The 26460-nt window shown below is 36.6% G+C and overlaps 1 protein-coding gene across 2 annotated transcripts; it reads left to right on the top strand.

Moving 5' to 3' along the window:
- Positions 1-805: 805 nt before the first annotated feature.
- ttc33 (tetratricopeptide repeat domain 33) lies at positions 806-24937 on the top strand. 2 transcript variants are annotated; one of them, XM_082169061.1, is made up of 5 exons: positions 806-894; positions 1866-2093; positions 14800-14881; positions 20249-20380; positions 24342-24937. In XM_082169061.1, exons 2-5 carry the CDS (start codon positions 1867-1869, stop codon positions 24708-24710), a joined length of 810 nt encoding a protein of 269 aa, XP_082025187.1. In that variant the 5' UTR covers positions 806-894; position 1866; the 3' UTR covers positions 24711-24937. The 2 variants fall into 2 exon arrangements, with proteins under 2 accessions (XP_082025187.1, XP_082025186.1); XM_082169060.1 differs by having other exon boundaries at positions 847-972.
- Positions 24938-26460: the final 1523 nt, after the last annotated feature.

The following is a 26460-nucleotide window of genomic DNA, read 5'->3' on the forward strand; positions in this document are numbered from 1 at the left end:
CAGATTTCACCCTGAGTGCAGGGGGACAGTCAGTCAGTATCAATGGAGCTGATTGTATCAATTTGACTGATTTGTGATTGACTGTTTAACTTTTTGCTCTTCATCCATGTAGCAAATTTGATCTACAGTAGATCTTAGTTTTAAGATCTGTGCTTACAACGAAGTATTAAAAAAGGATGGATGATGAAATCACTAAATATAGCTGTTCTACTCTACAGACGTTATTTTGCAACATTTATTTATCTGTTTATCTAAAGATCCACATATGGCATAGTTGTTGTGACTAATGATTGATCAGCAGTTCAGAGCTGTCAGCAGAAACAGTTCATGTGCACAGGGTGTCCGTGATCAATGTGCAGTTCAAAGGTTAGTGTGCTTTGAAGGTTAATTGGCCACATAACAGTGGGGCATAGGATTCTTACACAAGATTATAACAAACTTACATTAAAAAAGATCAGGTTCCTTAATTTTTCTTCTCTAATCTTTGCTGCATTTCCACATCTATAGGTCAGTTTGAACAAAGGGCTAAACATAATGGTAATGTACAATAATGCCAATTATGCTGCTAATAATAATAATAATAATAATGAAAAGATAATTATAGTAATTTTTTTACTATAAATAATGTGGAAAAAACAGGAGGTTCATCTTGGCTCTTGATGAATACATGATTATTTAATTGATCAATGTAAGTTCATATGTTTATCTACAAAATAACTGCCCATGTTTTTTCTAACACATTATATAAAAAAAACACAAAAAAACAGGACTAACAGAACCAGCCTCGCTTGTCAGAGGGTTTATTGGTTCTTAAATGTCTCTTTACCTTTAAGAGAGTTTTACAGTAACGTTACTTCCGGGTTAGAGGGCGGAGTGGACAAGTCCAAAACATTCGTAAGGAACGCGTTGTTGCGACAGAACCACAATCTGTCAAGTAATGCTGTCGTGAATTAATTGCTATTTATGAATCAGGTTTGGCTTTTTCGACCTTATATTTTAACATAAAATAACATTATGTTAACGTAACATAAAATCTACGTAAAGAGCTTTAGTGGCTGCAGTTTTGTGTTTTTGTGATTCAGACAGTAACGTAACGTTATATGAGTGTGACCTGTGCAGCTGTAAAACAGCCATGTGTTACTTCAGCTGCAGACTGTTGTTGGCTGCATTACAAGTGCACTTGACCTTATTGCAGTTACAGGTTCAATATTAATAGGAGACGACTAACGTTACCTAGAAATTTACAGCCGAATGAAGCCATTTTTGATGCAAAGACAATCATTTAAGATGCATTTATTTTAATACGTTCTACAGCCTTAGTGTGTTGATTGATTTTTAAAATGTTACTTTACTTGGGTCATTTAAACCACTTTAAAATAAATGTAGAAATAACCGTTTGAATATATAAATAATCTTTAGCCTTAACAACATTTCAACGAAACTCATTGTCTATTTCTGTTCTTTGATTTCAAAGGCAAATATAGTTATACAATATAGCGTTGTTCATAATTTTTTTTTTTAAATGATACATTTTTTTCAGAGCCTTTGCATGGAAAAAGCTGTGTAGTATTATTATAATATACTCTTTGTAATCAAATCATGCAATGATCTTATTACAAAACAAATAGGTCTAAGGCGTGAATTAGGTACCCAAATTATATTGTAATACCAATACCTTCAAGGTTTGGCCTCAGAATAATTTTAAATGTCCTTATTATGTCTTTTACTGAAAACATATTCCTTAATTATACGTTTCGGTAATGACATGTAACTAAGATAAAATGTGTAAATGTGCTTTGTGTAGGAATGTGTGTGATAAGCTGAAAATAACAGAACTTCATTTGAGTTTTGTTTTGTCTTGTCAGGATGGCCTCCTTCGGCTGGAAGCGTAAAGTGGGGGAGAGAGTTTCCAAGACGACGGTGGAGCAGTTTCAGCAGGACTCAGAGAAGGTGGATGATGAGGGTGATGTGGAGAAGGAGGGAGTTGATTGGTTGCACGTGATCAAACGGCGGCGAGAGGTGCTGTTGGAGGATTGTGCTGTCAAGAGCAAGAGACTAAAGGATGAAGGAGCGCTGCTCGCCGAGCAGGGCAGGTAGGTGTTTGTGTGCTTGTTAAATCCAAATGTCTAATTCCAGCAGCCTTGTGTTTTTAAAGTCAGCATGAAGCGGAAGTTGCTGAAATAAGTATTTGAACACCCTGCTATTTTGCAAGTTCTCCCACTTAGAAATCATGGAGGGGTCTGAAATTGTCATCGTAGGTGCATGTCCACTGTGAGGGCGCTTTCACACTGGCAGTTTAGTGCGGACCGGGGCACGGTTCGCATGAAAAATCGCTAATGTGAACGCTGTCATCGGACCCGGGTGCGCACTAGAGTACCGAACCCGAGACTACCTGGAGGAGGTGGTCTGAGCTCGGTTGCTCCCGAACCGTGGTGCGGTTCGCGTTAATGTGCAAGCAACACGGACTCGGGTGCGCGCTTGTTCAGGAAGTATAGTATCCCGCGCATGCGTATCACTGTCGATATCATTGTTTGATTGCGTTTGCGATGACGTAAGATCACTGCAAACGCACCTGGGTTCGATACAACTAATTGAGTGTGAAACCAGACCAACGCTGCGGGGGGCGCCGGGAACGAGCGCACTCTGGTTCGGACCGCAGCAAACGAACCCAGTGGAAAAACGCCCTGAGAGACATAATCGAAAAAAAAAAATCCAGAAATCACAATATATGATTTTTTAAAACTATTTATTTGTATGATACAGCTGCAAATAAGTATTTGAACACCTGTCTATCAGCTAGAATTCTGACCCTCAAAGACCTGTTAGTCTGCCTTTAAAATGTCCACCTCCACTCCATTTATTATCCTAAATTAGATGCACCTGTTTGAGGTCGTTAGCTGCATAAAGACACCTGTCCACCCCATACAATCAGTAAGAATCCAACTACTAACATGGCCAAGACCAAAGAGCTGTCCAAAGACACTAGAGACAAAATTGTACACCTCCACAAGGCTGGAAAGGGCTACGGGGAAATTGCCAAGCAGCTTGGTGAAAAAAGGTAGCCTAGAAATCTAGACGCACCCTAACGGCAGCAAAATGTATTTTGCAGCCAGGGCAGTCTAGCAACTCTCCATAGACTTTCGAGCTGCAAAAACCTAAATTGGGACAGGCCAATCACGTCGTGTATAGAGTAGGTGGGGCGGGCTTAACATATGACGACAGAGTTGCAACGGTTCCCTGGCTGCCACTTGAAAACAAAGAATGGCGGCTGCTGGAGAACAGTCTTTCGAATTGGCTTTGGCCACGACTCTGGAGGACTTGGAGTTACGTTTTTCTTTGAGAAAAGAGCAAAGAACGGCACTTAAGTCATTCTTAAAAAAGGAAGATGTGTTCGTCGTTTTGCCGGCCAGATATGGCAAAAGTTGAATCTATCAACTAGCTCCGCTGTTGGGAAAACGCTCTGGTTGGTTGCAGCGCTGTCCTATTGCGTGCAGAGGGAATTTGAAAGACAGCCGTTTATCCCGCCCCTCGCATTGAGCCGCGTCTATGGTGAGTTGCCAGACCTAACATCTTGATGTAGGTCTGGCTTGCCAGGCTAGAAAAAAGGTCCACTGTTGGAGCAATCATTAGAAAATGGAAGAAGCTAAACATGACTGTCAATCTCCCTCGGACTGGGGCTCCATGCAAGATCTCACCTCGTGGGGTCTCAATGATCCTAAGAAAGGTGAGAAATCAGCCCAGAACTACACGGGAGGAGCTGGTCAATGACCTGAAAAGAGCTGGGACCACCGTTTCCAAGGTTACTGTTGGTAATACACTAAGACGTCATGTTTTGAAATCATGCATGGCACGGAAGGTTCCCCTGCTTAAACCAGCACATGTCAAGGCCCGTCTTAAGTTTGCCAATGACCGTTTGGATGATCCAGAGGAGTCATGGGAGAAAGTCATGTGGTCAGATGAGACCAAAATAGAACTTTTTGGTCATAATTCCACTAAACGTGTTTGGAGGAAGAAGAATGATGAGTACCATCCCAAGAACACCATCCCTACTGTGAAGCATGGGGGTGGTAGCATCATGCTTTGGGGGTGTTTTTCTGCACATGGGACAGGGCGACTGCACTGTATTAAGGAGAGGATGACCGGGGCCATGTATTGCGAGATTTTGGGGAACAACCTCCTTCCCTCAGTTAGAGCATTGAAGATGGGTCGAGGCTGGGTCTTCCAACATGACAATGACCCGAAGATAGCAGATAGCAGATAGCAAAATAGCAGGGTGTTCAAATACTTATTTTCCTCACTGTATATATATATATATATATATATATATATGTATATGTGTGTGTGTGTGTGTGTGTGTGTGTGTGTGTGTGTGTGTGTGTGTGTGTGTGTGTGTGTGCGCGCGCAGTTTGTGCACGGATAAATTGCTAATAATAAAATCTGTGTCAGTTTTGAATTCCTTGCTACATAGTATATATTGTATATGGGTCAGTGACATGACGTGCATATTTTTGTGTCCAAGTGCATTATTTCCTTTTAAAATAATTTGACAATTTCATGACACATCACTTTATTCTATAAAACCTATTTAGTTTGAATTCCTTTTTAGTTCATTTAAACAATACATATTATTTTATGTTTTGTTATCTTAAAGAAGTAGTTCACTTTAAAATTGAAAATTAGTCTATGATTTACTCACCCTCAAGCCCCATCCTAGGTGAATATGACTTTCTTCTTTCAGACGAATACAATCGGAGTTATATAAAAAATATCCTGGCTCTTCCAAGCTTGATAATGGCAGGGAATTGCAACCAACAGTTTGAAGCTCAAAAAAGTGAATCCATCCATCATAAACAAATTCCAAACTCCACTCTGGGGCGTTAATAAAGGCCTTCTGAAGCAAAGCGATGAGTTTGCATAAGAAAAATATTCATATTTAAAACTTTAAAGTAAAATTACTTGCTTCTGGCCAAATTCAAATTAATCATTTGATACAATGCACTTTTTTGTGTACATGTTTTGTACATTGTACCTATATTTAAAAAACACCTGCATGTAATTACATCTGTAATTAATTTATGTAATGATATCTATAATTACACTGTTGATCCTTCCCTCAACCCACCCTTAAACCTAACCGTACATTAATCTCACCTCAATAACAGCAAAAGTGTTTTGCAATACAACATGAACACAATAAGTACATTGTACCTGTTTTTTTTTCCATTGTATTTATTGTAATGTAAGTACATATTAGTTAATGACCTAATATAAAGTGTGACTAAGCTATCTGCTTGATTTTAAATGATAGGTCCCATTTTAAGATACACTCTTCTCTCATCTTACCTGATTTTGTCTCTTTTTCCACACTCTATAGGCAAGTGCCAGGCACAACCCTTCCAGGAAAATAGACTGACAGCTATTTCGCCTTTTACGGTTATTCATCTGTTAGTTGTTATTTAAGCAGGTCAATGCATTGGCCAGCAACATGACACAGCAGTTATTGTCAATGATAAAAACAGAGTTTGATTCATCAGCCAATAATCTTAAGCGGCTGGTCTTATGTCAGGAGTAGGGAACCTTTTTTCACAAAAGAGCCCGTTTTGTTTCAATGCATTTTTTCGAAAGAGCTAATGCAAAAACTATTGTTTTACTATTACTATTATTATTATTTTACTAAACACCTTTTTTAACCACATTCTCTGCAAGCCCCTGCTGTGTGAACTGCATGGGACAACAGTGCAAAAGAACCGCTGTGTGCTTCATTTTCTTTCGGTAACTTACAGAGATGGAGATATGAGCTGTGTCTGTCATCTGAAGGTTTCAGATTCAGTCTCTATGTTCCATAGAAGTCTGCAGCGTGACACAAATGCTTCGCTCTCCACTCAGATATAAAAGCTGCTGTCAGGTCATTTAGATTTGACGAGCCCCATGATTTTGGTCAAAGGCCACGGGCTCTCAACCACTGGTCTTAGGTTATCAATTATAAAAGTACCGCATTCATCCAACAGATGGGGCTGTGGGTTCACTATGGACTTACTGCATGTGGATGTCACTTGTTTGGTTCAAGGAGTTCACTAAATGTGCTGTCTCAAACAAATCTATTATATGGCTTCAGAAGACTTGAAATACAGTGCAGAAGTTGAATGGAGTATGATACTTTTCATGGTGCCATTTTTGGTATTTTTGAGCTTGACAGATCAGATGCTCATTCAAAAAACATTTTTTTTTCACAACTTTTTTCAATTAAATGTATGGGTTTACTGACCTTTTGAGATCAGCCAACTACTTACATTATCCATCCTGAATGAAAACATAGCAAGGATAAAGGGGTTTAATATATCACTTTTCAAAGCAAATCTTGTACTTTTATATATCTGATGTAGAAAAAAAGATTACATCCGTGTACTTTTATTGACATACATTCTGTCAGTGACTTTGGATATCATTTATTAAGCCTAACACCAGCTGAAGAGGCCTAGACGAGTTCAGTGCAGCTCGTAGAAGCTGAACATTTTAGCACTCAAATGGGACTTTTCAGTTTTAGTATGTCTGTGAAAAGCTCAACTGACGGTCATGAAGCAAGACTGAGTGTATTGCTGAAAGGTAATACACTCCAACTTGTGCATTTTGCTTTAGTTATTTATTTTCTTAGATAATAAGTAATTAGCCTATGTCATTGTTTAATATGCACTTTCTGTTCCTGAGGCAGCATTTCTTATATGAATCAGTGCATCAGGTGTGTCCGTATAAACATTACGATAGTCCTTACAAAGGATGAGACAGAGAGGAAAAAGGGCTTCTTTCTCAAGTTTCTCATCCTTTTACCTCTTAACCAGAACAATAAGTCAAATTAGGCCACTTGTTTTCTCAGCGTCCAAAGAAAGGCTATAAACGTCATAGCCAGCAAGCGCTTGGAGAGGATAACAGAATAGCTTGAATTTACTGGAAGATGGTTTAGAGACGTGGATTAAAAACAAGCTGCCATTATTGCGGCCTTACCCTGTTAAGCCTTAACAAGTCCATGAGAGGTCAGGGTAGAGTGTCACTCTTCAATTTTACAACCTTTGAGCTCCTTCTTTTCTTCTCCATAGCTCTCTGTCTTTAGATTATTTAAGACTGTAGTCTGAAATGTTGTTTAATGGCATGATTAAGCAGCACTTCTTTGGCTCTAACTGTGTAATAGTGTGCTGTAGGTCGCTGCCGCTCGTGATGTGATTGCTGTAGCTAGTACTATGCCAATATTTGTTGCACCTGTTTTTCAGAGGAATTAAAGGTGTTTGCCAGAAATGTGATGATGTCTCTAAGGTTTTGATAGCAGCTGGTCTTTGTTGGGATGTTGCATTTATTTATTGCCAGATCAAGTCAAGTAAATGACAGGGCCACTGGTTTTAGTGTTTATGTATAATGAATTACCCCTGCGGCTCTCTTTGCTACAGGACAGTTTGTCCCTGTAGTGGCTGCAGATTTGTTGTTTTGCGTTTGATCAAGACAGTCTTAAAGTTGGGCTCATAATGTTGTCTTAACATTGCAGGTAACCGTGCAGTGTAGTGCTTTGAGTGTAATATATACAATTATTTTGTATATATAAATACACGCATATGCATGTATATATTTAAGAAATATTTGCATATATATATATTATACATAATTTTTATTATATATAAATATTTTTTATATAAATATAAAAAAAAATCTTAAATATATACAGTACATGCATGTGTGTGTAAATATCTGCAAAATAATTATACACAGTACACACACATATTATGTAAATGCAAACTTTTTTTTTGGGATGCGATTAAGCGTTGCCCAGCACTAGTTTAAAAAAAAAAAGAATTATAATTATAGATAACTGTGGTGATGTTGTTGGTGAAAATGTACATGGTTCAACTCTGCTGGTTTTTGTACCTGTTTGTTCATCCTGTTCAATTGTTCATTCATCCCTGTTTATTGCATTTGGACTTTTTTCATACGATGATTTTCAATTAAAAAAAATTGGAAAAATAGATTTGAACACTACATTACATGTCTTTTTTTACTTTTTGTTAAGTGGCCCATTTAACTGTGAAGGGCAAAAATAGCACTGTGTTACCAGGGAGGACTTATTTAGAAAAGGGTTATCTAGGCTCATCCGACCTTGGTACAGTCATACTGTATGTATACATCATTATTCTGTGAGAATGTTAATCTAGACCCTAATAGATTTGAATGTACAGTATTTCAGTTCAGTACAGTACTGGAGATCTGGAACACATTGAAATTGGTAGAGGATCCATAAAATACAGACATTTACATATAAACTTTACAGTTAGATTGTGGAAGTGCTCATAATCTATTTAGGCTATGTTTTATACTATCTGAATAGGAAGATAGCATTACTCTTAGAAGTCCATCTATCCCTCTGAGATTTTTATTGTAGAAATGCAGTGTCTTTCTGCATGGAGCCATCAAGGAATATTTCATCAAAAGCTTATATTTTGTCTTTTAGAAGACACTTTTTATCAGAATGATTAACCATACATATTTCATAAAAGCCAACCATATTTGCAGTAGAGTTGTAGAGATGCTACAGCCGGTAACTTGAAGTGACTCATTCACATTCTTTCGAAGCCATTATGGCTGGGGTCAGTGACCAGACCCCTTAAACAATGATCCTGGCTTATGCTTTACACCAGTAAGTGAAACCCCAGCAGCCCCTGAAGAGGCGTGTTGCCCCGGCGACTCTTGTAATCAAGTTCTTTGGAGAATAAGTGGATTGTGATGAGGAAATGACATGGAGCTGGAGGACAGTGGGTGCAGGTCAGCACAATGCACTCACTATGAGACTGCATTTAATAACTTGTGTTTTTATATCTTTTTGCTGGTGCATATAAATGTTGTATTGGTATCCAGCAGTATTACCATGCGTAGAAGATGCTGTGTGTTTATTTCAAACCCTGTAGAACAAGTTACTTATTGATCTGCATGGGATATTTGAAAGTTGGCTTTTCTCAGGAATTTGCCTTATTTGTCATTTAACCCTGAGTCCCATTAGTTATCCCAGTATTAACATGACATTCAACTTAGATTGTTTCTTTTACTTTTTGGTAGGATTTTTCTTTCTTATAAACTTCCACTCAGTTTGAGATCAAGGCTTACACCATAGTTACTGAATATAAGTTGCATGGTGTAGAACTGCAGTTACATACTTGTTAAAACAAAACTCTACCATTAATATGTGAAAATAATTTAGTATCTGACTTTTTGCCATGTGACTTTAGTGTGAACAGTTAGGTTGGAAATAATTTGTTTATGTAATTTGTTATAATTAGCTGTTTGATTTACATTTGGTCTGAAATGTTGTGACACTTGCGTTGAACAGTTTTTACGCTAAATTATACATTAAACAAAACATTCAGTTTAGGAGAGTTGCCTTTTTTTGACCAGTGTGTGACCCAAATTTTAAAAAGGGCATGTGAACGCCCTCTTAATCCTTGTCTCGTTGATGTTTAGTTGTCTTCAATGAAAAAGTGACAGGACAGATGGCTTGTGTCTCCTGTCACTAATGTTGACACGTGTTGGAGCTTTTCCGCTATTAGTGGAGCTATTTCCTGGATGACATTCATTTCGAGTTAAACTTTCCTTGCAATACTTTATTAAGTGGAATGAGACCATTTTTAAGTTTCCATTGCAGAATTGATTATAAATGTTTATACATCTGTAATTTAAGTTCCGAAAGTGCCAACAGGCCAGATTTAGCTGCCAAACAACAGAAAACACAAGAGTAGGTGATCTATTATTACCTAGTCAGCATATTCCTAAGCTCATTTTTTTTTTTTTTTTTTATAGTGTCTTCACATAACATGACCTTTTACATGTGGTCAATATCAGACATTGGTCAATAATGTCTGATTTGGAAAACATGCTTATGTGGTAATATGATCAAAATTAGGGATGTGCACCATGATGACTAATTTCCATAACATTTAAACAGAAATGTTGTAACCGACTAGTCTAAGAAACCCTCAGAAGACAGTCCAAAAAACAAAAACAGTCTGTAATCTGTATAAGTGATCCATTTGAAATCCATTTGGCTACTTAGTCTTTGAATCAAACAATTAAATCCCACACTGAATGCTGGAAAATATTTTTTTTGTTATAATTTGAAATTAGAGTAACATTTTGTCCTAAATGTATTAATTTACATTTTACATCTATTGCTACTGTTGAAAGCAAGTGTAATTTTTGAAACCATTATTTTAAACAAATATATTTGTGCACCTTTATGTGTAATACTTCATATAGTGCATAATAAATCATTTTAATATTATGCCATGGGTAAATCAAACAGACAATTATGATGAATGTTGATGTTCCATAAGATTAACTTAAAAATTGGATATCTGACCTAACCGTTTACACTGAGGTCATACTTATCTAAAGCATTTCTACTTATAAAAATGGCTTAGATCGAATTTGAAATGTCAGACTCAAATATAATTTTGCACAGTGCCATCCGAGAAACCAGATCTCTATCACATGCAAAGGAAAAACTATAGAGTTGTCACTTTATAGATGCTCTCATGCCATTTCGCTTAGCTCCAACTGTTCAAGTGCATTTAGTTCACCGTTGTGTTTGTGAGTCTGCCTTCTTCCTGTTTCATATTGTCTATGTTCTCAGCGCAAATGCCCAGTACAGTAGAGTTATTCATAACCTTTGTATAATGAGAAATCTAATATGAGGATTTCATTCATGTTCAGTAATGAAGACCACATAATTTAAACATAAAGACCTAACAGAGTTAGAGTGAATTGCCTCCATGTAATTTTTCACACAATACCACACCCAACCACGCTTTCACACTATCACATAGCTACAGCAGCACATGTTTTTTGTGGCAATTCTGGCAAAGTTTTTTTTTTATTTTTTTTATTTTTTTTATTTGCACAAATTAAAAGAAAATACAACACCAAGGACATACTGATGCATATACAGTGCTGGAGAAGGCAAAAAGCCAGTATGGCTTATCTAAAGCCTCCACCAAAGAAAGATAAAAATAACCAAAGAATGCAAACACAATATAATACAACTCATATAAATATTAATAAAAGAAAAAATATGTCATGATAATATTGATGATAAAACAACAAACACTTCTCAGTAAATACAAAAAAAAAAAAAAAAAAAATCAACCAAATGCACAAACTAGTTTATCAGCAGACCTCTTAAAACTCTTTTAAAACTCTCTATTGAGGTACATTGTCTCGCCACATGAGAAAATCTATTCCATATCTGTGTACCTTTAAATCTTATTGAAAATTGGCCTCTACATGTGGTAAAGTTTGGAGGATGGAGATCCATTACCTGCCTGGTATTATGAGCATGAACAGCTGAGTTTGCTTTAAAGTATAACATGAACTGACTAGGAATCTTTCCTTCCAATGAAAATAATTTGTACACGAAAACACATATTTGGAAGGTATTAATGTCAAAAATTGAAAAAAACTGCAGTTTCTTAAATAACATAGCTGAAGATGTGTAGGAACCTGAACGAGCCGCTATCCTGACAAACCGTTTCTGGAGAATTAAAATTGTATGTAGCTTTATAGGAAATGTGCTCCCCCACACCATGTTAGAATATGACAAATACGGATAAATTAAACTGTAATATAAGGTACGGAGACATTTTGGAGTAACAAGATGGCTAATCCTCCTTATTATGCCGATTGACTTGTTAATTTTGCCACAAACATAGTCTATGTGTCCTCTCCAACTCAAACCTTCATCAATAATAACTCCTAAAAATGTTGTTGTTGGTAACTGAAGCATCTCAGCAGGCCCAATTCTAATTTGCTCTAGTTCTTTGTTATATGCTTTTCTGCCACTGAAAACAACAAAATTACATTTCTTAATATTTAAAGATAATTTATTTAACGTGAACCAAGCAGTGTAAGCAACTAAGCCAACATTTGCATTGCTCATTAAAGTACTAAAATGTGAATGTGAAAGAACAAGGGTTGTATCATCCACAAACATGATAGGGGAAAGAACATCCGAAACACTAAACATATCATTTATATAAATGAAGAACAACAGTGGTCCAAGAATAGACCCCTGTGGGACCCCACATTTTAGTTTAGATTTATTGGAAAAATAACCCTTAAAAGAAACAAACTGTGCTCTATTTGAAACATATTTCCATTAATTTTCCATTAATATCACACAATAAGATAGTGATAGAGCATATTTGTTTTTTTTAAAACTACTTATTACTGGCTGACCTGGCTGAGAGTTCTATATATAGTATCAGTATACATTTTTTGTTACTTGTGAAAAGATGACAGGACGTACACCTTTCCTCATACCTACGCCCTCTTTTGCAGGTACATTAACACTGTGTACTTTTTGCCTTCCCATACAGGCTTATGACGTGTTTCACAATCACGTACCTGGAAAACATCTAGTAAATTCTTTGTAAATGACTTTGACTTTTTTTTTTTTTTTTTTTTTACCCAAGGGTGATTTGATGAATTCTTTCATAGGAAGTCCTTATCTATCTCACCATTTACCACAGGACTTTGTAAAAAAAGTACCCAGCACTTATGTTTAATCACTGTACATTATTTGCATGATAAACACAGACACGGCACAGATTAAAGAAGCTGGACCGTTTTATGGACTCTCAGAAAAACAGCATGTGGTATTTGCACAGCTGATGTTTAACACTAGTTAAGTTTCCCATTGTGCAAATACAGGAACTGCTTCTGTGAAGAGGAGGTGACTGTCACAGTCATGTTTGATTCTTCGTGTTTCATCATTGTCTGCGTTAATCACTCATTTGTTGTCCAACACTAAGGATTTTCAGCTGTGCACTCAATAACAAGCATCATCATCACCTGTATATATGTTCGGTTCTGTTTCAATTCAGTGTTGTCAGTATGTAGATATGTTGTATGTTGCTCTGTTGCTGTACCCATTGGATTTATTAAATGTTATCTGATTGCCTTCATCTTCTTCTTCGTGCTCGTTACTACAACCACCAGCGTGACAGTGACTGCCTGGTCTGGGGAATTATGGGAAGCTGCATGGCCTTAAAGGTCTTTAATTTAATGTGGTAATGAGGTCTGACCCTGACCCCTGAATTTTCAACAAGAGACGTTATATGAAATTTCAACCTTCGTGACGTCGGTGGAGTAGGTTTTCTTAGAAGGCTGCATTTTCTGACATAAAACATAAGTTTATTTTCAAAACAGTTGATCTATCATTCAAACAGTTCCCAATTAACCACCAAGAAATCTTTTAGTTTCTTTCACAATTAATTGGCAACAAGCAGGGTAAACTTGTTTAATTAAAATTTTATTTTTACCCCTGCTATGATGAAATGGTAAAACACTTACTTATACTCATTTGCCAGTTTGCTTTTTCTGCAAGGAAAGAAAACAAGAGAAGACTTGCAGTGTGAAACCCGTCGACAAATATCCTGTCTTTACCCCATGCATACCTTACACAGGGAATGTTGCTCAGTCTGCCAGAATCATTGTGAAGGTGTGTGTGTGTGTGTGTGTGTGTGTGTGCGTGTGCGTGTGTGTGCGTGTGCGTGTGCGTGAGTGTGTGTGCGTGCGTGCGTGCGTGCGTGCGTGCGGTCAAAATTAATGTTCTTCTCAGTTTTTTTTGTGTGTGTATTATATATTTAGTATTTTGAACCAGAAATTTATTTTATTTAAGCCTAGAATCATGTGTTTGTCTTTATTGCCAAGATTGACTGTGTTGGAGAAAGTTACTTTTAAAAGTATTGTGATACATTATTGCAAAAAAAAAAAAAAAACCTAGCTAATTGTTACTTAGTTACTTTTAATGAAAAGTAATGCATTACATTTTCTCACCTGGGCTGGACTTGTTTGTTTTATAATAGTAAACAAAGTTATATTTTTGGCAAATATAAAGGCCCTTTCAACACTCTTTAGTAATAAAAACAAAACAAAAAATGAAACCAATATGATGTTTATCTAAAGTAATTTTTGCATTTAGCATTGATGAATTGGATCATCAAAGGTCAGCAGCAAATACATTGGTTAATAAAGTGAGATTAAATGCATAAAGTACAGTATATTTAATTGCCGGTTTGAATGTTTTGCCTAACGGTTTGCATTTCACTTTTTATTCATTTTGAGAAAATTCTGAATCTGTTTTTGTGACAAGTTGAGATAGGTAAATGCATGCTCACATTTAGTCTAGAACAGGCTTCCTGAAATCCAGCCCAACCTCCAACAATGAAGATTGAATTATTCTCCAAGTCTTCATCTTCATAGGCCACTCAAAATGCTTGCTTTGTTTGGTCATCACTATTTCTGTTCTCTTTACAAAAATTTCTCTTTTTGACTCTAATTACTAAAATTGACACTTTTTTTCAAATACTTGCCATTGACTAGATTAGCTGAAAGATGTATTTGCGTCATCTATTGAATCAGTTTGAATTTTCTTTTCATATTGGTATGAATAAGATCATTTACTTGCCATTTTTTATTTTTTCGTTTGGTCTTGTATAATAATTGAAATTGCATTTGTCATATGAATCCACCTTGTTAAAAACTATTTTTACATGCTAGAGCGAGGTTTAAAGACTTTGAGGACTGTTTGATATCACCTGTTAAAATGATGAAGCAACCTGCTGCTTGCAGAAATGAGATTTATCAAGATATTGGTCAAAAGTAGATGTGTTTGCGTTCTTGAATATGCCTTTGAATATACTGCAGTTATGTGTGTTTGATCCTTTAAATGAAAATTGATAGGAGTATTTTCTGTATATGTGTTTGCTCTAGAAACTGGGAGGCATTGAAGAGGTGGGACGACGCTCTTCAGCTTACACCAGATGATGCCGTTCTGTATGAGATGAAGTCACAGGTAAAAGCGAAAAACCGTTTTGTTTATACACACTATAAAATTGATAGTTATTCTGCAATAGTGGAATATACTGCAGATGTAGAGGCACACAGCTGTTATGCTGACACACTCTTTTCCTCGCTTCTCTCTTTTTCTCTTGCTGTTATTTTCATTTCCTCCTCCCCAAGTTTCACTCTCCAAACACACTCCCTATCTCTGGCTTTATAACAGAACTTTTTGACATTTTGGTTTTTTTCCATATATTCTCTCTTCTCTTCTCTCACAGTAATGGGCTGGAAGTGCACAAACAAACTGTATCTTACAGAGAGAACACTATGGACATACTGTACCTCTCCTTCACTCTGGATGGAAGGAGAACTCTGCAAATTTTAGACATCAGTCATGACAATACAGCCCGCTTCAGCATAAATAAATGGTACCATTTAGCAGATGCTTTCTTGTGTCTTAATGTAGGGAAATCCCCACTGGGTTTAAGAGTCTTGCTCAAGAGCACAGTGGTTCTCAAACAAGGTTATTACAGTATGTCGTTAACTTACCAGTTCATGAGTCAGATTTACTTCCCATCGGACCTCGGATCCTTTGTGTTAGGGGCTTAGACATGTAACCATATGTCTACCACCTCTGTTTTGTGAAGAATTATGTTGAACACAATGAAAGGTTAAAAACAAGCAAATTGAAGTAGTGCTTCACACTTGTTGCTGTTTTTCTTTTATTACCTTGTTTGACTGATAATTAAATTGAATGAATGAATAAATAAATATTATAAATCTGTTATTCAAAAAAAAAAATCTGTAGGCACAATTCATATTTGTCGACAACGTCAAGTCAAGTCACCCTCATTTATATGGCGCTTTTAACAATGTGTAGATTGTTCCAAAGCAGCTTTACATTGATAATAGGAAATTAAAGTAACAGAGATTGTTTTGGCTTTATAGCAGCTCTAGAATAAAGTTATTGTCCAGCTAAAGTTAGTTTGATTGATTCACTTCCGTCGCAACGATCATTAGTTATTAACTTAGGGGCCGCTAAAATGACACCGTTTTAACAGAAAACTCTTAAGTTCTTTCTGCGCAAACTTTAAAAACACAAACCTTTGAGAACGCTGATGGCGTGCACATGCACATTACGAGTTCAGTCTATAGGTATGCGCGTTTGAATATATGTGCACACTGCGCAGGCATGTAGTCCTTCCCTACAAATACTACTTGTCTGGCCTTAAAATTAATAATACAGAATTTTTATAACTTCCATGTTGCCACGCGAACCGGAATTATCCCATCAACGCTTTATCTGAAGATAGGTAAAGGGAGGGATAGGTAAACATCATTTCACTCATTTAAAATTTTAGATAAAAAGCTTTTAAGACCATAAGATATGAAGCAAATTCCAAAAATAAAGTGAAATAAAATGTGTGACTGATGTTGAAAGTGGCAGTTGCGCACTATAAATGTATTATTCATATTTTGTTATTCATTGAATGTTGGTTAAAGTAATCCCAGAACAGAGTCATTGAGCTTGCTTCAGCTAATAGTAGGCTGTTTCTGAAAAAGTTCAACTTTATAGATCACATGAACATGTTAGCAATTTGTAATGAATATTAAACCTGTTTTATGATGATGTATGACAGCATTAAAGGGTTATTTTACTCAAAAAAGAAAATTCTGTCAGTAATTACTCACCCTCATGTTGTTCCAACCCCGTAAGACTTTCATTCATCTTCGGAACACAAATTAAGATATTTTGATGTAGGAGTGAGACAGCTCTCAGATTTCATCAAAAATATCTTAATTTGTGTTCCGAAGAAGAACGAAAGTCTAATGGGGTTGGAACAACATGAGGGTGAGTAATTACTGACAGAATTTTCATTTTTGGGTGAACTAACCCTTTATGGCCGTATAATGTGCCGGGAAAAGAAAAGAAAAAGCAGTTTGACAACCCTCCAGGCGGGCTGCTCCTTTCAGCGTTAACTGGAGAAACGTCTTTATCCAGTGACTTTGTTGACAAGCGGCGGCTCTACACAAATCACATGGTATACATGCAACAACAAAAAAAGCATACCCTAAAAAAGATAGTATTATTGTTCAGATGGCAAAGATAACAAATCTTTCGCCCAATTGTTTCCGGCTATGATAAGCCAAAGATGCCTATTTTCCATTTCCCTTTTTTTTTACCTCATTCACTCATCTTACCTTTAATATCCTGTCTTTTGCACTCTCTTCTGTCCATTATCCACTACCATGATCTCATCTCAGCTTTAGCTCTGACAATCAAAATGAGAGTCTGCTGATAGGACATTACAGGATCTTGGATTTGGCACAGACATAGAATTTTTCTGTTGATCATTTTCATCCCTTTGACAACTGAATAGAATTACATTTTACACTTAACAGAGGGTATTGATAGATTTTGTTATGTGATCGTAATAAATATTAATTTCTCTCCTATCTATCAGGATTATAGTCACAAGTATGTTTTGTCATTTTAACGTCATTTTAAGCGATAAGAAAATTCAGTGACAAATGAGAAGAGGCCAATTAAGACTAGAATTTCATGATTTGTTTGCAATATTAAGCACTTCAAGAATTGTCTTGGATTGCAATATTTGTTTTTCTCTCTTTTATTTTACTTCAGTGGCCTGTAGAAAATTTACTGAATGGCCCTAAATGTAGATGTTTGCATACTTGCTTAGTCACACACACACACACACACACACACACACACACACATATATATATGTGCTTTAGAAATACGTATGCATGTTCAATGGCTCAGCTGCTCATTGAGCTGAGTACACAAACACACTTGTTTACTCGTTAATATCACTAACATAAAACAGATTGCATCCAGTAGCAGTCATTGCATCTAGTCACTTGGTCTTTTCTATCCACTTGTGACCCTGTTTTTTCTTTCTCATCCTTTCACAGTCTCTTTTTCCGTATATCTCTCCCTCCATTATTGCTCACTTTTTATAATCTCCTCTTTCATCGCTCTTCATCTTATCTTTGGCGTAAGTATTGTCTTTGATGTCTCTGTAACCCTGTCTTTTGCAGTGTTGTTTTTCATGGCAGAAGAGTGTGTGTTGAATGACAGGTTGGACTCTGCGCACCTTTTAAGTGATTGAATTCCTCATTATTATGTCCTATCAAAGCAATAACAGATGCGTGTTTTCTCATCTAGTTATCTCATTCAGAGATCTAACACAGTCTCCTTATGTGGGTGTAAACTCTAGAAACTGGATAAAGTCAAAATCAAATAGTCTATGCGAAACTCTGAATGTGATATAACAGGTTTTACAATACAAATGGGTCTCTATGGTTTTGCAAAAACGCAGTATGTGCATTTAAACACATTATTTTTCATAAGATATACTTGAGAAAGTGTTAAAAAGAGGGAATCAATGGAAAATGGTATGAATTTGTTTATGACTTGTTTATTTTAGCTAAAGCTTATTATATTTAATAATAAATAATATCACCAAATAATATCACTGTAAACAAAAGCCTTGCGTTCCTTGTTGGTAATGGATGGCAGTCAGTGAAGCTTCACTATAGGTCAAACATATAGTATTGGTGCATTTAAGTCTTGTCAGAATGATTGAATTTATGAGTTTAGCGCACATGAACGACAGCGTAAAGTCATAGTTACCAGAAGAAAACTCTGGATTTTCTTTCAAATTGCTATTGATCATAACACATCATTGTGTGAATGTTGACGTTTACACTTTTTTTATTTGTTTGCCACTGAACACCTAATGTGCATTCTTTGCTTTTCTTTGTTGATTTACTTTTCTTCTGTCCTAAAAGCTTCCTGTCAATATGAAATTGTCCAGTCAGTCCGTTTTATTCTGAACAAAATCACTTGAACGTACATCATGCCATTATGATTTCCCAGAAGCACTTGAGTGCAGCATAGGTCAGGGTTTTGTTTCAGTGCTGGTCACAAGGCTGTCCTTATTTTCCCTTTCTTGTAAACCAAAGTAGTGACCTTTTCCGGGCTGATCTCATGATCATGTATACGGGGAGTCACCTGAAAAGAACGAGAAGGTGTTTGTCTCTCTCTCATTAGTAATCTGATCACATTGGAGCTGTTGGTTGGCTCTGGTTTTGGCCTGATTGATCTACAAGCAATGTTTACCATCAAGTTGAATTTGCATAAAGTTTATTTTTAATTTCCCTTCTCAATTTGTCCTCTCTTCTCTCCCACCATGTTCCCAGCATCTGCTTATTACACACCTGTTCAATGGTGACTCTTACCTCAACATGTGAATTTAACGTTTTTCAGCCAGCCTGCAAATTTAGAACCAAACCTGCTGGAAATTAAGATTACAGCTCAGTTTTGTCCTTTAACTGCTCTTACCCTGGCAACACCCTGCGTTGTATAAAGCTGGTATTTACTTTGATTATTGGTCTGACCTGAATTAAAAGGCTTAAGTAAATAAAACTCCACAATGGAAACATCTGTGATGCAAGAACATCCCTGTCTTGCCACGTAGTGCAGTGTTTGCTAATTCATTGTCATTTATATTGTCTCTCACTTTTGACCCAAGTGGATGTTTAGCAACGTGATAACACTTTATTGATGTTTAAAATAAAATGTTCAATTACATCAGCTTGGTAACTGATTAGATATGAATTGAGCTTTTTAGACTTGACATTAATTTATAGGCCGAACTTGAAGTCTAATTCAGTTGCGATATCTCAAATTCTCTTAAGTGCTTTTTATTCAGTAGTTTTGGATATCTGACTAAAATTAGGTCTGTGGTGAAATCACTTTTTTTGTTCGTATACAGTATAAAATAGTTGTATGCTTAAAAATGTAAGTTGCTAACAATGTTCTACAATAGCTGCTGTAAGTTGCATAAATCCGGTGCACGGATTTTTGTCACGGCTGGAGTACACCACAACATTTGCCCAAATTTTTTGCCCCGTTTTGCAACCTGGACGAATGCAACCCATTCTGAATATTTTGAGCAGTCAGCGACAGATTTAACTGAAAATCAAATAGTGTATGAGAGGCACAGGTTTGTTTTGTTTTTTGTTTTGTTTTTTTGCTTCACACTAACATGTTGGTATTGATGTGATATATACACATATTGTTTTCATCTGTCATGCATCTCCTAGCAGCGAGGCTCGTGTTTTTGTGTGAGTTTGTTGTGTTCAGAACGACTTGAAAGTCTGGTAGTGTGTGATCCTCCTCAGTCATTTGGTTTATGATGCCCAGTTTTTTTCTGTAACCATTTGCAAAGTTGCCAACTGTATGATGCATAGTGCTTTAAAATCTGTTCAGATTTAAAAAATAAATAAAAAATAATTGTGCTGAGAATGTTTCAAGAGGTGAGTCTGTAACCTTTTAATGTGTAATCCTTAGGTGTTGATCACCCTTCAAGAGGTGTTCCTGGCTGTGCAGTCTGCAGAGATGGCCACCAAGCTCCGCCCCCTCTGGTGGGAGGCGTGGCAAACTCTGGGCCGCGCTCAAATAAGTCTTGGCGAAGTGGAGCTAGTAAGTATGAGCTACATCATAGTCAGTTTTCTAGTCCAGTGTTTCCCAACCACTGTGCCGCCAGGTTGTCAGGTGTGCCGTGGAAAATATTCAAATTCCAAAACATAATAAAAAAAATGCTACAAATAAGATTATATCATTGCGCTGTTGGGCCGAAACATTTAATCTCTATATTTCGTCATTGTTTTTTTATTTTTATTAATGCTATTGGTCGTCCTTTAAGTCTGTATGTGGGTTTTACAAATATTTAACAATTAAAAATGTTTTGAGGTTGTGACTAAATTATTGGCTCCTCAAACTGTCACTCAAACCTCATAACTCTACCCGCCTCCATTTAGAATGTACCGTGCATCGAGAGATACCGAGAGATCTCTGCTTGTGTGCAATGCAAGGGAAAATAAAGAACTGATGTTTGCGCAAGTACAGCGTTTTATTTATTCAAGAAATGCATTCCATAACGTCTTTTTGTATTTGAGGAGCGGAGAATAGTCTTAGGCCTTACATAAAAATATTGATACCAAATGTTTTAACTTGTAATTTTCTTACTTGTTTGTTGTGAAAATGACTGTGCAAAAATAAAATAAGAATAAACAGAGAGAGCTGATATTGACAGAGACAGAAACATCATATTACTATATACACTATATACAACACACAAGTTCACTTAAAAATAAAAGTTGTTATATATGTTTCAGGCCTATTCAATGTTAAAAAAAATATGGCTTTCAGTTATACTGTAATGTTGAATGGCTATACATAAAAATTTCACCCCCAAAAATTGACAAAAAAAAATATTTTAATCAGTAGCCCATATAAACAGCCAACCGTGGGAGTCAATTTATTAGGTGACAAACTGTTTCCACACAAGCAGTTTATTCAGCATACTGAGGCATCTCTTCCATTGTAAACAGAACAACCTATAGTCTTCCAGTCGTGTTATGGTATCGGTGTCTTTGTCGCATGTTAGAACAACATTCCTGTCTGGAAATTTTATCCTAACTATATCTCTACTCCTAAACCTAACCCTACCCATAAGTTATCCGTAAAACCAGAGGGAAAGCATGGGTGAATAACACTGATGTAGAAGCACCTAACCCTGGTTGTAAGTCTAAACTTGGCATAAACTGTAAACTTGTCCCTTAAAACTGATTTGTTGATTGGAATGTTGTTCCAGGATCAACAAAGATGTTGCACTCTGTGAAATCAGGTTCTGCATCTTTGTCAGTCAGTATAAGGTGCATAAGTTCTTCTGCCACTTATCCATCATTCAGATCAAGCGTCATTGTGATGAAGTGTGTAGTTCAGTACATCCAAGCCCAGGAGCATGGAAGAGTACTTGAAGAGGAACACTGCCACACCTTACATGCCCCGACCTGTGTGTGATTGTGTGCATTAGACACAAATGCTTAATGAAAGAAAACCTTGCAGATCCAACATTTCTTTGGCTAGTAACTACTAGTGTGTGTGCGTGTGTGTGTGTGTAATCTAAACACTCATCGCACACACTGAGCTTGACATGTTGGCTAGAGTTTGAAAAAATACTTTACTACTTTGGGCTGAGCATGCCATGTCAAGTCAATAACCAAAGAGAAAAATAACCTGAGGATCGAGGAGGACTAATGTTTACGTTCCGTGATTTTTAAGAGGGCTTTAATTTTTTGCAGGATCATGGAACAGATTATTATTATATTGTGTCATTGCAAAGCTCACACTATCAAGTTAATGTGTTGTTTAAACTTTTTAATCTGTGCTGCTAACTTGTAATCACTTTAAAATGAGGATTGTCTCCATTCATTTAACTGTGATTAGCATTTACCTTGATTCTGATTCATATTATCCGCCGTTTTTAATCACGTTATTGCATAATAGAAAGAGAAAAACAGCTCATATAACTGTTTTACAATGTAAAAATCATTCCAGCCAACATAAGATTAATATCCAATCAGTTTTACCACATTTAATTATGCTGTTCCTGGAAATCTAATGTTCATTCCAATGGAAAGTTCTGTAAAGTTTGTTTGAGCGATAAATTAAGAGGCTGGTGATTAAGTGTCAGTTGTTTTTCTTTCCTGTAATAATATATTTCCAGATATGTTTGCACAAAAGGTGTAGCAAATTTTTTCTTAGAAATGACTGTTATTTTATTTCCTGGGCGTTCTGTTTTATTTAAAATTGCAGTCAGTGAAACTGAAAAAAGCAACAGATCAGTTCTTCCATATAGTGATGTACATCGAGTGAAAAAAACAAACAAAAAGTACTTTGAGGCAGATCTGAATGAGATCTTGCGGTCAGTTTTGAAGGGACAGGGTTTAAGAGATCTAAATGATTGGAGAAGTCCGAAGTACATCACCAGAGAGTAAGTCTGCTATTTCTCCAGAAGATCCTTATGACATTTTTTATATTATTAAAAATTACGATGTAAAAAAAATGAGATGTTTCGATGTTTTTTAAAAATGAAACGTGCATGGATCAATTACAATAATATCAAGATGCATTTAGAAAATAGATGAATTTCTGTTTCATGTTGACATTCCTATGCTATTGTTATAACCACATAAAAATGTCAAGTAACTTTTGTTTATGGACACACACACACACACACCAACATCTTGAAGGATTCAGCACTATTGAGTTTGATGTGCAAGTCACCCAGCAAAATCGAATGAATCTGTTCCATGACTTCATCACAACTGTTGAAATCATCTCTGTTAAATCAATCAGGACCCTGGAGGAGAAAAGGTCTCCCAAAGCCATCAGATGGCTTTATTCCTCATTAAAGGTTTTCTTTTTGACAAGGGCTGGATTCTTGGCTCTTGCTCACACTGGCTCTGATATTCTTCCTCTTTTCAGGCAGATATGTGATCTAGTGTTTCTGTTGAAAGAGTTGATCGTTCCTTTGTAGATTGTTGAGTCAATAGGGCAATTATGAAGGTAAAACACCCCACTAAATCCTATTTATGAATTTATTATTTGCTCAGAGAGCAAATGTCCTCCTTTCTCTCTCTTGAGAAAGTGGTTGCAGTTGCTGTTTTTTGTATGCAGGCATGGATGATGTGATCTGTTAAGGCTTATTATCAGCCCATAGTTTTATTGAGCTGAAACCACATTCCTGTTTCATTTATAGCTGTTATTTTTTGAAGTGGGTTTTTGGGAAGAAATGGGAAATGTCTTTATGTGCAAGTGGAGTTGTTTTAGTACATGTTCAGTAATCCCAGAAGACTGCAGAGGTTTATTTTATCTTGAGAACTAGTGAGAAGTCATGAATGCTTCGGTTTGAATGTGGAATAAACATCTGTTCATGTTCATTTTGGAGTGTAAGTGATCATTGAAGTGCAGTGCAGTACTGAGTCTGTACATGTTATAATTTAGCAGAGTTAACATTCAGTGTGTCACTGCTTTTGGTCATATCAAACATTTACATTGAAGATAAACAGGAATAGTTTGGGTCACAAAGCACAAAAACATGATAAAGCAAAAGTGATATCAATTATTTCATGTTTTTATTTCAATTTAAAGTTGTTTTGAAATCTAAAGTATATTAAATTTAAAAAAATGTATTATACCATTTTGGTATACTGTATCACCCATATCTATATCATTCACACTAATGTTCAAAGGTTTAGGGTAAGAATTTTTCAAATAAATTAATACTTTTATTCAGCAAGAAAGCATAAAAAAACCCCACTAAGTGCAAACAGCCCACCTTGTTGGCAGAGGCTATTTACACTAACTCCTCCCACTGATGTCTGTTAGGGCCACTAATTTCACAATATTACTGTTTTCACTGCTTTTTTGATCAAATAAATGCATCCTTAGTGAGCAAAAGAGATTTCTTTCAGAAACATAAAAAAAAAACCTGTACCGACCCCAAAATTTTGAACGGTACGGTATATCTACATCTATGCATTTTGCATGTAGTTTCACCGTTGCGTATGTTTCATGTTCCCTGTGTGTGTTCCAGGCTGTACGGTCCTTCCAAGTGGCGGTGCACCTGCATCCGTCTGAGCGCCTCCTCTGGGAGGAAGACCTAAGCTGGGCCTTACAGCTCCGGGAGAAGCAACAAGCTCTCCGTGAAAGGGCGACACAGGAAGAAGACGCCCGAAGGCTCCTTGTGGAAGCTCCAGAGCTAAAGAGCGATTATGATTTTGAAAGCGATGAAGTGATTGAGGCTTGCACAGCCATGGCTGATAGACAGAAAAAATATGAGGACTTAAAGAAAACGGCGGTTGTTGTGGACACATGTGGGGTGACCAAAGAGGTGGTTGTTGAGGATGACAACAAACCCACTTCATCCTCACAGAGTGTTTTAGTCAAGGCACGAGGACTCTGAGGGAAATGGAGGCTGTTTTTGTGTCTCCTCATCTGTGAATTTTGTTTAGATTATGTTTGTACTGTTGATTTGATAATCCAGGGTTCTGACTGGCTTCCTCATAGTGTTCAACACAGTTGTTCAACTATCCCCAGTGAATTTGTAAAGTGAGCACCAGATTCCCAGAAGAATCTGAAATGCTTCTGGATAATTTTCACTCAAACAAGAGCATAAATTCCTTCCTTTTACTGAAGTATTCTGTTGTTATTTCATCGCTTTTAAGTTCTCAAAATAGCAGAGAAATCCATTTTTAATGTACACACTTGATTAGGAATGTCATTCCCAGTCTCCTTTGTTTCAGTCTCGTTTTATGTGAGATGTGAGCCCTCGCTGGGACCAGAGTGCTGTTATAGCAGCGTGAAACTCTGATGTGCCCGGACTGAGTGGGAAGAGCATGATACACACACACACACACACACACACACACACACACACTTGCTCCATTACCTATTTACAGACTATTGGTGTTTAGTTAGTGCTACTTAGAAATGAAGTAGCAGTATTATAGTCATTGTTTAAACTCTTGAGCTAAAGGTCATGCAGAAGATAGAAGTCATGCAGGGAGTGATATGATTTTTTGTCTGTCTAGAGATCTAGATCTAGAGAGATAGTAGAAAACAACCCATTAGTTTATGTGCTTTATTATAATAATTAATTATTTTCTTATTTATTTTTTTGGTGGTGAAATTCTTATAATCTTTACGTAACCCATTCCTGTCTAAGGCCTGGGTTATTCACACAGATCAGAGTGCGTTTTGCATACCAATGCACTGCTTTTCCATTGTTCTTGTCATGTAAACATGCTAGACAGACATGTTTGACTGTTCCGCTTCAACTTGCACATGACATGGCATTCTAAAACTGCAGCACTCAAGTTAAAAGAGGTTCAGCTTTTAAAAATGCACCTCTTGACCTCACATAGTTTTTTTTACTCGTTTTTAAACTCCAAATAAAGTCAATTTACACAGAACACATTTTTGCATTATACTTTTCCATTGGTTTTCCGTGTAAACATGCCATGGACATGTTTAGCCATTCCGCTCGCATCTTTTCCAGCTTCTTGCACGTTCTGAAATTGTTTAAAATATGAATTTTTTCGTTGACTGCCCTCCGTCTCACGTTTTTAAATCGCAAAAAAATTGTTCTGTAAATGGCCTCAGGTCATTTTTTGGTAAAATATTGTGCAACAGGTTTTGATACAGAAGGGTTCATTCACACGGAAAGCCCCACGACCACCAACTCCATATTTTGAATGTCTCTCAGACACACCTATTTTATGCCTGGTATCAGGCTGTCCCAGATGAAAGATGACCAATCGTGCCGATTTCTGTGGTAGTGGCTCCTTTAATCGTACAACGAGAGAGGTTCAAAGATGGCCGTTGTCACGGTCTTGCGACCAGAGATAGTCTGCGATAATGTTCAGACAGTGTCAGAAATTTAGCATGATCATCTCACAGTGTGTTTGCTGCTACGACCTACGTCTACTGACTAGCTAATAAAAATGCAACATGAAATGGCATATATATCAATGCGACATGGTTACCTCAAGCTCCATTTGTAAGGTTGTCGTGCCAAATTAGCTTCTTTTCTGCCATGACTAGTGTTGGGAAAAGTTATTTTTAAAAGTAATGCATTACAATATTCCGTTACTAGTAACTAACTGCGTTATTTAGTTACTTTTTATGGAAAGGAATGCATTAAGTTACTTTTG

This window comes from Leuciscus leuciscus (genome assembly GCF_965113295.1).
Source record: "Leuciscus leuciscus genome assembly, chromosome: 5".
NCBI classification, from domain to species: domain Eukaryota; kingdom Metazoa; phylum Chordata; class Actinopteri; order Cypriniformes; family Leuciscidae; genus Leuciscus; species Leuciscus leuciscus.